This window comes from Bufo bufo, chromosome 1 (assembly GCF_905171765.1).
Source record: "Bufo bufo chromosome 1, aBufBuf1.1, whole genome shotgun sequence".
NCBI classification, from domain to species: domain Eukaryota; kingdom Metazoa; phylum Chordata; class Amphibia; order Anura; family Bufonidae; genus Bufo; species Bufo bufo.
The window spans coordinates 662,535,391-662,551,290 of NC_053389.1; the positions used below are offsets into that span (position 1 = coordinate 662,535,391).

The 15,900-nt window shown below is 44.6% G+C and overlaps 1 protein-coding gene across 1 annotated transcript in view; it reads right to left on the bottom strand.

The window, feature by feature from the left end:
• The window catches only part of SHC4 (SHC adaptor protein 4), a 124,679-nt gene that overhangs the window by 35,531 nt on the left and 73,248 nt on the right, over positions 1–15,900 (bottom strand). The window contains exons 4-5 of the mRNA XM_040414007.1: positions 14,521–14,640; positions 2,829–2,882 (exon numbers count right to left, since the gene is read on the bottom strand). Coding sequence (XP_040269941.1) covers positions 2,829–2,882; positions 14,521–14,640 — 174 coding nt within the window. The remainder of the gene's footprint in view (positions 1–2,828; positions 2,883–14,520; positions 14,641–15,900) is intronic.

The window sequence follows — 15,900 nt, forward strand, 5'->3', positions numbered from 1 at the left end:
ATAAATGTGTTTTTTGATTTTTACTTTATTTTCACTTTTATTCACTTTTTTTTGGACCCAGACCCACTTGGTTCTTGAAGATCCAGTGGGTCTGATGTCTGTATAATACAGTACAGTACAATATATATTGTACTGCACTGTATTTTACACTTTGTCTGAACAGATCTATGCCTTTTAGCACAGATCTGTTCAGCACCATGGACAGCAGGATGCCTGAGACGGCGTCCTGTTGCCATGGGAACCTTCCCCGTCTGCTCAGTACTGGCCAGAACTGCGCAGACGGGGAAGGGTAAGGAGGGGATCTGCCGGGGGGCTGTCTGGGGGCTCTCTCCCTCTCCATCGGGGTGCTGCAAAGGCACAGCAGCCCCCCGATAGGAGAGGGAGGGAGCTCCCTGAGCTGTTAACCTTTTCCATACAGCGGTCCGTACGGACCGCTGTATGGAAAGGGTTAAAAAGGCTGACATCGCAGCACAGATGTCACTAGTTTATACCAGGGTGCCAGCAATGTGCTGGCACCTTGGTATACCCACTAGACGCCAACGATTATTCAAGGGGAGGCGGGCGGGGGATCGCGATCCCGCCTGCCGCACCGCCCGCAACCCTCCCACCGGGCTAAAATCACTCAGGGGTGCAGGGGGGGCGATACAGATATATTTTAGAAATACTAAACTTTCTGATCCTCGCGGTCAGGGACCGCAGGGATCAGAAAATGCAGAAATCGCAGCAAACCGCAGGTCTGAATTGACCTGCGGTTTGCCGCGATCGCCGACATGGGGGGGTCACGGGACCCCCCCGCGCATTTAGCCTAGGTGCCTGCTCAATGATTTGAGCAGGCACCGGGTTCCGATCACTGCCGGCCGGGCGGCAGTGATCGGAGCAACACAGGGTGTACATGTACGCCCTGTGTCCTTAAGTACCAGGGCACAAGGGCGTACCTGTACGCCCTATGTCCTTAAGAGGTTAAAGGGGTTCTCCGGGAATTAGGAAAACGAAAATACTTAAATATTACTTCATTATAAATATATTACCAAATACCTTTAATTAGTTATAATGGCTTGTTTTGTCTGGGGGAGCAATCATTAGGAAAAATAAAATGGCCACCATTCTACTAGTACACACAAAACCTGTCCTAATTACACAGGAGGACAAGTTAAAGAGCTGCACCATCTTCCTCTCTTACTTGTCAGGGATTATAATCCTGAATACAGTTTAATATGATCTTCAGATGAATATCTGTAGGAATTTAGTTCATTAGGAAACCATAGAATTCAAAGCAGGTGTATGCTGTATTTTTCTCAGGACTGTATATAATAATAAAGTAGTAATCATTGGACAGACAGTATTTCTGGATATTATATTAGTATTCCCATTGAAGAGCATTACAATCAGCCTTTGCCAAGCCCAAAATGATTTCTTACAACAGGTAACTATAATAGAGTACGTTTATAACCTAGCAAAGAGTGATTAGATAAGTTTTATGTTGTTTTTTTTTTCATCTAAATAAGTGACAGATATAACATAGAGGGTAAAAATACTGGTGTGTGAAATATTACCAGTTAGTTCATAGCAAAAGAGGGTAGAAATATACATGCAGTTTTTTCTGGCAGTTTTAAAGCACTTTTTCTTAGCCAAACCAGAAGTGCATCCAACATGATGGAGAAATATAAGCCATTCCTTTATATTTCCCATTACTTATGAATACACTTGTGGCTTTGGCTTAAGAACCTGCATCAAAAACATGTGTGATTGCAGCCTAAAAATGCCTTCTCATAGAAGCTGCATCCAAGGAATGCAATATTTTTATGTAATATGAGAAAGGAGATACAACATTATCATTACAGTATAATAGTATAATTTGTTGTATAGAGATATAAGAAAACTGTAAAAACAGCCTAAAGCTACGTCCACATCCCTGGCAACCTGATCAGGCAGAAAACAGCCTGCTGGAGTTCACCGGATCCGTCCATTCACCGCTAGAACAGCTTGCTGGATTTGGTTACCGGAGATGTGAACTTAGAAGCCTTGGCAGTTAAAATTTCTCCTTGTGGAATACTTACAATACATTGAACCTATAGCAGTAATAGTAGAAATGGCGATGATTATTTAAAGGGTTTCTACCACCAGATTTTCACCTATTTAGCTGTCTGACACTAGCGATCTGCTAGTGTCTGCTGTACCTAACCATGTTCATGTATTACTATTGTCTGGAGCGGTTAACCCTAAAAACGTAGTTTTATTGATATGCAAATGAGCCTCTAGGTGCTATGGGGGGTCTTTTCAGCACCTAGAGGCTCCATCTACTCACTATTTCTGCCGCCCAGTGCGTCCCTCCAGCCCGCCCCTCTCCTCTAGATTGGCAGCCTACTCGCGCCTGCGCCGTGTGCTTCTGTATTCGGCACAGTGACTGTCGGACTGCTCCCTGCGCCATAATCAGCCGGCGCAGGGAGCGGTCCGACAGTTAATGCGCCTGCGCCGAATACAGAAGCACATGGCGCAGGCGCGAGAATTCGGCCGAGATTAAGAGAAGTAGGCTGTCAATCTAGAGGAGAGGGGCGGGCTGGAGGGACGCACTGGGCGGCAGAAATAGTGAGTAAATGGAGCCTCTAGGCGCTGAAAAGACGCCCCTATAGCACCTAGAGGCTCATTTGCATATCAATAAAACTACGTTTTTAGGGTTAACCGCTCCAGACAAAGGTAATACATGAACATGGTTAGGTACAGCAGACACTAGCAGATCGCTAGTGTCAGACAGCTAAATAGGTGAAAATCTGGTGGTAGAAACCCTTTAAGTTGTTTTAAAATGGAAAAAAAAATATTGTAGCACTTACTGGATCTCCACCAGAAGCGAATGATATTGACTGCATGTGGTGGTTTGCAACTACCTAGGAAATAAATGGACACACAGAAGGTTAAAAACTATAGTCATACGCCTTGTATTCACTATAGCACACATAAAGCTATGTTCACATCACAGCTTCTGTCGCTTTGCTCTATTATAGAATTTCACATCAAATACTGGAAACTAATGGCACCTGACGGGCCCCATTGACAGTGCTAAAGCCTGTTGAGTTTCCATTAAGGAGCCATCATTTTATCAGACAAAATAGTCAGGCATGCGGTACTGTTCTGTCCAGCATTTTGAACAGAATCTGCAAGGCCCTATGCAGATGCGAACACAGCATAAAACACAAGCCGACATTTACAACAGTCTGGGGCTGACACCAGGGGCGGACTGGTCATAGACTACGGGGAAACTTTCCGGTGTGCTGATACCCAGGGGCCCACCTGAGCCCTCCTCTCAGCCAGCCAGTGGCTGTTTATGGGGATGTATTTTGTGCTGCTGGGGCAGTATTTTGTGATGCACTGTGGTATTTTGCTCTGTTGAGGGGGTATAATGTGCCGCAATATGGTATTGCTGGCCCTGTCTACTTGTGTTGGCCCTGCCCTGCCTTCTGTCAATTTGGGCCCAACTACAAAATGGGGCCACTTTTAGTTTTTTTCCAGGGCGACCTTAAGTTCCCAGTCTGTCCTTGGCCAGCTCTCTCTTGCTTTGTTTCTCATATTGTTTAACTATTCTGTATCTTGAGTCTTAAATCAAATGAAATCACAACAGAAATATTATAATATGGCTAAGCATACAACTACTGTTTGTAGACCTAATCCCAGGATGTCAGACCTGCTCCTAAGGCCCCTTGCAGACGAGCGTGTCCGGATGCGTCCCGGTGCATTGCGGCAAACCCGCGCGAGTAGGAACGCAATTGCAGTCAGTTTTGACTGCGATTGCGTTCCGATGTTTAGTTTTTATCGCGCGGGGGCAATGTGTTTTGCACGCGCGTGATAAAAAAACTGACTGTGGTACCCAGACCCGAACTTCTTCACAGAAGTTCAGGTTTGGGTTAGTTGTAGTGTAGATTGTATTATTTCCCCTTATAACATGATTATAAGGGAAAATAATAGCATTCTGAATACAGAATGCATAGTACAATAGGGCTGGAGGGGTTAAAAAAAAATAATAATAATTGAACTCACCTTAATCCACTTGTTCGCGCAGCCGGCATCTCTTCTGTCTTGTTCTGTGAGGAATAGGACCTTTGATGACGTCACTACGCTTATCACATGGTCCGTCACATGATCCATCACTATGGTGATGGATCATGTGACGGACCATGTGATGAACGTAGTGACGTCATCAAAGGTCCTATTCTTCACAAAAGAAGACAGAAGAGATGCCGGCTGCGTGAACAAGTGGATTAAGGTGAGTTCAATTATTTATTTATTTTTTTTAACCCCTCCAGCCCTATTGTACTATGCATTCTGTATTCAGAATGCTATTATTTTCCCTTATAACCATGTTATAATGGAAAATAATAATGATCGGGTCCCCATCCCAATCGTCACCTAGCAACCGTGCGTGAAAATCGCACTGCATCCGCACTTGCTTGCGGATACTTGCGATTTCCACGCAACCCCATTCATTTCTATGGGGGCTGCGTTACGTGAAAAACGCACAAAAAGGAGCATGCTGCGATTTTCACGCAATGCACAAGTTATGCGTGAAAATCACCACTCATGTGCACAGCCCCATAGAAATGAATGGGTCCGGATTCAGTGCGGGTGCAATGCGTTCACCTCACACATTGCACCCGCGCGGAAATCTCGCCCGTGTGAAAGGGGCCTAAGATTCCCAGTTTTAAGCAGGCTTTAAAAATTCACTTAAGGGGTAACTGTCATTTTTATTTTATTTGCTATTGGAGCTAGGCATGTATACCTGAGTTAGTCTGTCAATGATTGTCAAAAGATCTGTAATTACCTTATAATAATAGCTCTCATTAATGTCCTCTGTCCCTTTCCACTGCTCCTTTAAAAGACTGTTACTAGGGCTTGTCTGTCTCCCAACTTAATGTAAACAGAAGACAGAGGGGCGGTCCTTCACACTGCATGGCTTCATTAGGCTTCAGAGTAAGGAGGCGTGTCTCTCAGTAATCCAATCTGGCAGGGAGCTGCTGGCTACAGAAAGTGTGTATGGGAAGTGAGGGAAAGCAGTTTTGACCTCAGAGAACTGGCAGAGGAGCCATCTTGAGAAGGTCCTCATATTGTAAATGCTTAAACAGCCTTAACTAAGGGAAAAACTCAAGGAAAACAGTGGGAATGTGAAGAAACTAAAGATTGCTTTATGCATAATGCTGCTGCAGCAATAACTTATGCTAAAATAGATTTTTTTTTTATGAAAGCATGACAGTTACACTTTAACAAAGCTTATAGAGGTCCTTTCACCTCTCCAGACATGACTGTTTTAATAGCCTTATGCATTCCCCATGTAATAACAATTCTGGAGCATCTATTCTTATCACCTAATGTTGTGCCATAACTTCTAGTAGAAATAATAAAGGAACGGCACAACATAGAGCCATAAGAATAGATGCTCCAGAATTGATATTACATGGAGTATGCATGTAGCTCTTAAAACAGGCATGTCAGGACAGGCAACAGGTCCTCTTCACATAACAACAGTTCTACAGTAGGTCCATGAAATATCTTCACTTCAACCTGTGCTTCCATTGACATATTGCTCTGCACTTCCAGGACTGGCTCTGATACTGACTGGGAGAGGGATTCATGCAGCTTTGTTAAAGGGGTTGTTTCATCTCAGACAATGGAGGCATATCACTAGGATACAGTTGCAAGAAAAAGTATGTGAACCCTTTGGAATGATATGGATTTCTGCACAAATTTGTCATAAAATGTGATCTGATCTTAATCTAAGTCACAACAATAGACAATCACAGTCTGCTTAAACTAATAACACACAAATAATTAAATGTTACCATGTTTTTATTGAACACACCATGTAAACATTCACAGTGCAGGTGGAAAAAGTATGTGAACCCTTGGATTTAATAACTGGTTGAACCTCCTTTGGCAGCAATAACTTCAACCAAACGTTTCCTGTAGTTGCAGATCAGACGTGCACAACTGTCAGGAGTAATTCTTGACCATTCCTCTTTACAGAACTGTTTCAGTTCAGCAATATTCTTTGGATGTCTGGTGTGAATCACTTTCTTGAGAAATGCCACAGCATCTCAATCGGTTTGAGGTCAGGACTCTGACTGGGCCACTCCAGAAGGCATATTTTCTTCTGTTTAAGCCATTCTGTTGTTGATTTACTTCTATGCTTTGGGTCGTTGTCCTGTTGCAACACCCATCTTCTGTTGAGCTTCAGCTGGTGGACAGATGGCCTTAAGTTCTCCTGCAAAATGTTTTGATAAACTTGGGAATTAATTTTTACTTTGATGATAGCAATCCGTCCAGGCCCTGATGCAGCAAAGCAGCCCCAAACCATGATGCCCCCACCACCATACTTCACAGTTGGGATGAGGTTTTGATGTTGGTGTGCTGTGCCTCTTTTTCTCCACACATAGTGTTGTGTGTTTCTTCCAAACAACTCAACTTTGGTTTCATTTGTCCACAGAATATTTTGTCAGTACTTCTGTGGAACATCCAGGTGCTCTTGTGCAAACTGTAAACGGGCAGCAATGTTTTTTTTGGACAGCAGTGGCTTCCTCTGTGGTATCCTCCCATGAAATCCATTCTTGTTTAGTGTTTTACGTATAGTAGATTCGCTAACAGGGATGTTAGCATATGCCAGAGACTTTTGTAAGTTTTTAGCTGACACTCTAGGATTCTTCTTCACCTCATTGAGCAGTCTGCGCTGTGCTCTTGCAGTCATCTTTACAGGACGGTCACTCCTAGGGAGAGTAGCAGCAGTGCTGAACTTTCTCCATTTATAGACAATTTGTCTTACCATGGACTGATAAACAGCAAGGCTTTTGGAGATACTTTTATAACCCTTTCCAGCTTTATGCAAGTCAACAATTCTTAATTGTAGGTCTTCTGAGAGCTCTTTTGTGCGAGGCATCATTCACATCAGGCAATGCTTCTTGTGAAAAGCAAACCCAGAACTGGTGTGTGTTTTTTATAGGGCAGGGCAGCTGTAACCAACACCTCCAATCTCATCTCATTGATTGGACTCCAATTGGCTGACATCTCACTCCAATTAGCTCTTGGAGATGTCATTAGTCTAGGGGTTCACATACTTTTTCCACCTGCACTGTGAATGTTTACATTGTGTGTTCAATAAAAACATGGTAACATTTAATTCTTTGTGTGTTATTAGTTTAAGCAGACTGTGATTGTCTATTGTTGTGACTTAGATTAAGGTCAGATCACATTTTATGACCAATTTGTGCAGAAATCCATATAATTCCAAAGGGTTCACATACTTTTTCTTGCAACTGTATGTCCCCATTGTTTTATAGGTGGGGGTCCCATATATCGGGAATGGAGCCCCGCAAAATGGTGGCTGAAGGACTCCTGTCCGGACACCACCAAGCGTGTGTCACGGATGGTGTACAGGAAACAAGACAATACAATATAAACAATGACTCACTGGATCCACAACTAAGGAACAAAAGGGAGACCCCTGCATGAGACCTGCCGCTCTCCCTTATTGCTCAGCCTATGCGACCACCCCAAAGGTGGATGGGCGCATATCCACGTACCTCGACTATCTTACACCTGAAGACCCTACAATAGTGAGGGGATACGACCACCGGCTCCCTACACAGACACGGAGGGAGTCAGGGTCACCTGGATCCAGAAAACAGAAAATCATAAATACATAAACAGCACTTATCTTGCAGACGACTGGGGACTGTGGACTGAGAACTAGGAACAGCATGCACACACACTCCAGGAAGTTGTATAAGCCGCACACTACTGCATTCTGGGGAGGAACTTAAAGGGCAGCAATCAGTCCAACTGCATGACAGCTGAGATAGACTAACAAGATGAGGAACTCAACCAAAACAAAGAAATTCAAGGAGGAGGATCTGAAAGGCTCCTGTCAGAGCTTCTCATCTGTCTGGCTGTGACAGTACCCCTCCCTCTACGAGTGGACTCCGGACACTCAGAGCCCACCTTCTCAGGATGGGACCTATGGAAAGCCCTGATGAGACGAGAGGCCTTAATGTCCGTCACTGGGACCCACATCCTCTCCTCAGGACCATAACCCTCCCAATGAACGAGGTACTGGAGGGAACCGCGGACAAGACGAGAATCCACAATCCTAGAGACCTGAAATTCAAGATTTCCATCAACCATAATCGGAGGAGGAGGCAAAGGCGAGGGTACAATAGGTTGAACATAAGGTTTCAATAAGGACTTATGAAAAACATTATGGATCTTCCAAGTCTGAGGAAGATCAAGACGGTAGGCAACAGGATTGATGACAGACAGGATCTTGTAAGGCCCAATAAACCTAGGACCCAACTTCCAGGAGGGAACCTTCAATTTGATATTCTTGGTAGACAACCACACCAGATCACCAACATTCAGGTCCGGACCAGGCACACGTCTCTTATCTGCCACACGCTTATATCTCTCACTCATGCTCTTTAGATTATCCTGAATCTTTTGCCAAATAGATGACAAAGACGAGGAGAATCTGTCCTCATCAGGTAAACCAGAAGACCCCTCTCCCGAGAAAGTCCCAAATTGCGGATGAAACCCATATGCACCAAAAAATGGTGACTTATCAGAGGACTCCTGACGACGGTTATTTAAAGCAAACTCAGCAAGGGACAAAAAAGAACACCAATCCTCCTGATTCTCCGCCACAAAACAGCGCAGATATGTCTCCAGATTCTGATTGACGCGCTCCGTCTGGCCATTCGACTGCGGGTGGAAAGCAGAAGAGAATGACAACCGAACCCCCAAGCGAGAACAGAAAGCCTTCCAGAATCTGGAAACAAACTGCGTGCCCCTATCAGAGACTATGTCTGAAGGAATACCATGCAATTTGACAATGTGGTCAATAAATGCCTGCGCCAGCGTCTTAGCATTGGGCAAACCAGGAAAAGGGATAAAATGCACCATTTTGCTAAAACGGTCCACCACCACCAGAATCACAGTCTTCCCCGAGGAACGAGGCAAGTCCGTTATGAAGTCCACGGACAGATGTGTCCAAGGACGGGAAGGAATGGGCAAAGGGAGGAGAGGACCTGATGGCCGTGAATGAGGGACTTTGGCACGAGCGCAAGTCTCGCAAGCTGCCACAAAACCCTCAACTGACTTACGAAGCGCAGGCCACCAGAATCTCCGAGCGATGAGATCCAGTGTGGCTCTTGCCCCCGGGTGCCCAGCAAGGACCGTATCGTGGTGTTCTTTAAAAATCTTGTGTCTCAAAGCGAGAGGCACAAACAACCTCCCAGGAGGACAAAGATCAGGAGCTTCTGACTGGGCTGCCTGCACCTCTGCCTCCAATTCAGGAAAAAGAGCAGAGACCACCACACCTTCAGCCAAAATGGGACCCGGGTCTTCAAAATTCCCACCTCCCGGAAAACAACGTGACAGGGCATCTGCCTTCACATTCTTAACCCCAGGGCGGAACGTGACAACAAAATTAAACCTTGAAAAGAACAAAGACTATCTGGCTTGTCTCGGGTTCAGACGCTTGGCTGACTCCAAGTAGGCCAGATTTTTATGGTCAGTAAACTCGGTAATAGGGTGTCTGGCTCCCTCTAGCCAATGGCGCCATTCCTCAAAAGCCAACTTGATGGCCAACAATTCCCTATCTCCTACATCATAATTTCTCTCTGCGGAGGAGAGTTTCTTTGAGAAAAAGGCACACGGTTGCCATTTGGCAGGAGAGGAACCCTGAGACAAGACCGCACCCACCCCTACCTCAGAAGCATCAACCTCAACTATGAAGGGTAACGAAATATCAGGTTGTAGCAGGATGGGAGCGGAAGCAAAACTCTCCTTGATATTAGAAAAGGCCTTACGCGCCTCTACCGACCAGGAAGAAATATCTACCCCCTTTCTGGTCATATCAGTGAGTGGTTTAACAACAGAGGAATAATTCAAAATAAATTTCCTGTAATAATTGGCAAAGCCCAACAAACGCATCAGCGCCTTCTGATTCTCAGGAAGCTCCCACTCAAGCACAGCGCGAACCTTCTCAAGGTCCATGCGAAAACCAGAAGCGGAGAGAAGAAACCCCAGAAATTGAATTTTTGGAACTGCAAACACACATTTTTCCAGTTTTGCGTATAATTTATTCTCCCGCAGAATGAGCAAGACCTGACGTAAGTGTTCCTTATGAGTCTTGAAATCAGGAGAAAAAATCAAAATGTCATCCAAATACACTAATACTAATTTTCCCATTAAATGATAAAAAATGCTGTTCACGAAATGCTGAAAAACGGCTGGGGCATTCATCAAACCAAAAGGCATAACCAAATTCTCAAAATGGCCCTCAGGGGTATTGAAAGCCGTCTTCCATTCGTCTCCTTCTCTGACCCTGACCAGGTTGTATGCCCCTCTTAGGTCTAATTTGGAAAAGATTTTAGCCCCAACAACCTGGTTAAACAGGTCCGGGATCAGAGGAAGCGGATAAGGGTCACGAATAGTGATACTGTTCAGCTCCCTGAAATCCAGACAAGGTCTTAAAGAACCATCTTTTTTCTTAACAAAGAAAAAGCCAGCGGCAACAGGTGACTTCGAGGGTCGTATGTGTCCTTTTCTCAGACTCTCAGAGATATAAGCACGCATAGCGACCCTCTCAGGTTGGGAGAGATTGGAAAAACGAGATTTAGGCAGCTTGGCACCTGGGATGAGATTAATAGGGCAATCATACTCCCTGTGCGGAGGCAAATCCTGAACTCCACTCTCAGAGAAGACATCCGAAAATTCAGAGAGGAAAGGTGGTACAGTCTTAGTAGAAACCTCAGAAACAGATGTTATGAGGCAATTCTCTCTGCAAAAGTCACTCCAACCATTTATTTGCCTCGCTTGCCAATCAATGGTGGGGTTATGTTTAGTGAGCCAGGGTAGTCCCAACACTAGAGGAGTAGGCAAACCGCTAAGGACGAAACATGACACATCCTCAACATGAGCATCACTCACAATTAAACGGATATTGTGAACTATGCCCTTTAATGATTTCTGAGAAAGTGGAGCGGAATCAATAGCAAAAACAGGAATATCCTTTCCCAAAGTGCATACCTGGAAACCATGAGTTATTGTAAATTGATTATCAATGAGATTGACAGCTGCTCCACTATCCACAAAAATCTCACAAAAAATGCTCTTGCTCTCTAGCGCCACCCTAGCAGGTAGGACAAAACGGGAACTACAAGCAAACGGAAAACCTTCAATTTCCGCCTCAACCCTGCCAATAGTAACAGACGGAACATTTTAAAAAGATTTTTTCCTTTTTGTCTCTTTATTACTCCCAGAAAACTGCCTGAATCTCCTAGAGGGACAAACATTTGCCAAATGATTTATACCTCCACAACAAAAACAAACCCTCCCATGCGGGCTGAATCTTCTATTGTCTGAGGCAATCAACCCCAGCTGCATGGGTTCCTGCTCAGAAGGGGCTGACAGTGACTGAGACCCCTGCGCACAGAATGAGACCGCTGCACTGTCCCGGGACTGAGTATGACAGGAAGGAGAGATCTCTCCTCTCTCACTAAGACGCCTGTCAATACGAACGGCCTGAGACATAGCAGAGTCCAGGGAGATTGGCCTCTCATGAAAGGCAAATGCATCTTTCAATCCCTCTGAAAGACCCTGGCAAAATTGACTTCGGAGTGCAGCATCATTCCAACCAGTATCAGCTGCCCATCTCCGAAATTCTGAGCAGTATATCTCTGCGGATTGTTTACCCTGGCATAACAGACGTAGTTTAGACTCAGCCAGAGCAATACGATCCGGATCATCATATATCTGACCCAGGGCTAAAAAGAATTCATCCACTGAGCGGAGGGGCCGTGCCCCCTCCGGTAGCGAAAAGGCCCAAGACTGAGCGTTACCCCTGAGCAGCGATACAATAATCCCCAGCCTCCGTTCTTCATCACCAGAGGAATGGGGAAGAAGGCGAAAATGGAGTTTTCAAGCCTCTTTAAAACGCACAAAATTCTCACTACCCCCAGAGAACGTATCCGGGAGCGAGATCTTAGGCTCAGCACAAACTCCATGAACGCAAGCTGAACCGGTCACTTGAAACTGAGAAAAAATCCTACGGAGATCAGCTACCTCCAATGAAAGACCCTGGAGGCGTTCAGCCAAAAGTGAAACCGGATCCATGCTTGAGACGGTTTTGGCGGCTTATAATGTCACGGATGGTGTACAGGAAACAAGACAATACACAATAAACAATGACTCACTGGATCCACAACTAAGGAACAAAAGGGAGACCCCTGCATGAGACCTGCCGCTCTCCCTTATTGCTCAGCCTATGCTTCCACCCCAAAGGTGGATGGGCGCATATCCACGTACCTCGACTATCTTACACCTGAAGACCCTACAATAGTGAGGGGATACGACCACCGGCTCCCTACACAGACACGGAGGGAGTCAGGGTCACCTGGATCCAGAAAACAGAAAATCATAAATACATAAATAGCACTTATCTTGCAGACGACTGGGGACTGTGGACTGAGAACTAGGAACAGCATGCACACACACTCCAGGAAGTTGTATAAGCCGCACACTACTGCATTCTGGGGAGGAACTTAAAGGGCAGCAATCAGTCCAACTGCATGACAGCTGAGATAGACTAACGAGATGAGGAACTCAACCAAAACAAAGAAATTCAAGGAGGAGGATCTGAAAGGCTCCTGTCAGAGCTTCTCAGCTGTCTGGCTGTGACAGCGTGCTCCCCATAGAAGGGTAATGGGAGCGCACCGTGCATGACCGGCCACCACTCCCATTCACTTCTATGGGCCCGACGGAAATAGCCGAGCCAGTGCTCGTCTATTTTTAGAAGCCCCATAGAAAGTGAATGGATGGTGAGTGCACATATGCAGTCCAGCCTCCACTACTTTTGGGGCTCTATTCTCGATATAGGTACAGATTTTATAGGTGCTGGGACCGTCACTTATAAGACAATGGGGGCATATCCTAGTGAGTAATTCATGAAGAGTAAACCTTCCTCCTAATCCATGAAGAGTACACCTTCCTCATAATCCAAGAAGAGCACAGCTTCCTTATAATCCATGAAGAGTACACTTTCCTCATAATCGATGAAGAGTACACCTTTCTCATAATCCATGAAGAACACATCTTCCACCTAAATCATGAAGAGTACACCTTCTTCATAATCCATGAAGAGTACACCTTCCTCATATATTCCATGAAGAGTACACTTTCCCCATAATCCATGAAGAGTTCTCCTTCCTTATAATCCATGAAAAGTACAACTTCCTCATAATCCATGAATAGTACAACTTCCACATAATCCATGAAGAGTCCACTTTCCTCATGATCCATGAACAGTACACCTTCCTCATAATCTATGAGGAGCAAGGACTGGAGAAGTAGGAGTCGCTTATGCAGGAGCATGATGGCTGATGATGACTATGACACTGACCATGGCCCGGCCATGATAACCAATCAGCTCAGTGGGGGGCGGAACTGAAAAGAACTGGGTCCTAGGGTACGCATGGCAAGTTTTATGCTTTTCCTGCTTACATACTGACAGGCATATCAGTACTTTCAAGCAATCTGATGATTACCAGATAATCCTCTGGTGGGCCCAAGCTCTGATACAATAATGGGCCCCAAAGATCCAGGAACAAAAAAAAACATTTGGCTTCCTTTTCAGCCAATCACTTGTCACTAGGATCTATTTATTTGATTCAAAACCTATTAAATGTTATTGTTGATATAGGGGTTGGGCCTCAAGAATTACTTCCTGTGGTGTGCCCAAGGAACCCCAGTCTGACACTGTCTCTTAATCTTAGCAGAATATCTACCTGGGTTAGTGGATGTTTGGTTGCGGTTCAGTGTGAGTGCAGGGATGACTTAATAGTCTCTGAGTAGCAATATGTTTATTGAAGATTATGCCCACTCCCTTTACCATAAGCGAGAGCTGACCCTGCCTACCCTATTCTATAGTCCCAGTAATAGTGAGACCGGCACTACTATAGAGATGAAGACTTGCATCCTGTTTAGAAATTAGACTTGACACCAACACTATTCCTCCATAAAGGTTGGTTTACACAAGCTGACATTCTGGGCAATTATTGAGAACCATTCCTAGGAATGCTCATTCCCAGTAATTGTCCTGTGTAAATGTGTCTCCGATCATCCCATGAATGAGCAAGCACTTATTTTACAGCTCTGTTCAGTGATAAATTAATCATTGTGAACAAAAGGCTAGTCGCGGCCCTAAAACACATATATGATCAAACTCACTTCCTACATTTTCCATGAATTATAGTGCATATGTCATGTAATCTCAGTGGTCCATTACCTCTGTATTTTCACTACATGGGTATGTACCCAGATGTCAGATTTGTCAGGGAAATTTCTGAAACATTCACATACATCTGAATGGGGTTTGTAAAAATCAGTTGAATGGAGCAAATCTCCAGTTTCATAAATTTCTGCAACAAATTCGATATAACTACACATTATTTTATTTTGTTTATTTGCAGAACTTTCCACACATACCTGCTGGGTGTCTATATTTGTCAGCATAAGGCTGTTGGTGGAGATGGTCAACTTGATGTTAATCCCAGAAAACTGAAGGTTGCTCTTCCCTAATATGGAGGAAAGGAATTTCACAGGAGGCTGAAAATAGGCAAGGAAACATATGCATTTTATATTTGTGCTATCAGAAACACTGATATAACACTATATAAGCCCTAGATTTTGTAGAGCACAGATTCATCTTATCTTTCATAATCAATCCCACACATTAAAAATATACTATAAATATGTCCACATAGATGATTTTTAGAGATCAGAATCAGGGAGGTGCAATCCTGACTGCAAGATGGGTACAGCAACAGCACATGTTGCCTAAAGGGATTGTTAGCATTTGATCATTCCTTTTTGTTAGAAGGATCCCCTGAAAATAAACTAATTATAGGGTGTCTTGTTGATGGGACCACCGGCAATCCGTAGTTTATGGCCAAAGGCTAAATTAAGCGCTACATTCTGCCCCTTGAAATTTATTTCCTGTCCATGTAATTGTTAGATGCATACATCCCAACCATCCTGGACCTGGCGGCTGTCTGACAGCTCGGGGAGGGCTGCAGCATGTTCAGTTTTCAACTGTATCTGCTTCCTGAGGAATAGAAAGGTGAAAGCGGGAGCCATCAACTCCTTGCATCACCATTCGCATGGCCTGTGCGCTCCCCAGCATGTGCAATGCAGTGATGTCATTGCGCCTGCTAAGGGGGCATAGCTTCTGTGTGGTGGCACTAAGGGGGCATAACTACTGTGTAGGGGCATTAACGGGGCATTACTACTGTGAGGGGCACTAAGCGAGCATTCTAGGGGCAGTAGGGGGGACATAACTTCGTTGTGGAGTCACTAAAAGAGAATTGCTACAGTTAAGGGGGCACTAAGGAAAGTCACTGCATTGATTGTTTTTCCTTTAAATTATGGAAAACATTTTCAAACCATTAAACCGAAGATTCATTTCTAACAGTATATAACCGATCTACAAAATATTTTTGTGTCCGTTTCACATCTGTGGAAAATCCGTCCGTGTTTTATCCATGAAGATGTCCATGAAGAATCTGTGTTTGGTCCCTGTGTCCTTTATTTGCCCTCCGTGTCTCATCCGTATTCTACGGACACTGCTCATCTGCATTTCCAGAGCATCTCCTACCAATGGTCCGTGAAAAACCACTGACAGGAAACGGATGCCATCTGTATTGTGTCAGTGGTTTTTCAATGACCCATAGGCTTTAATAGGCGTGTTTGGTCTGTATCACAGACCAAAGCGGTGCATGCTCCCATGATTTGTGCAATGAAAGACGGTCAGTGGAAATCCACTGATGTGTGAACAAACACATTAAAATCACTGGGTATGTGTGCCGT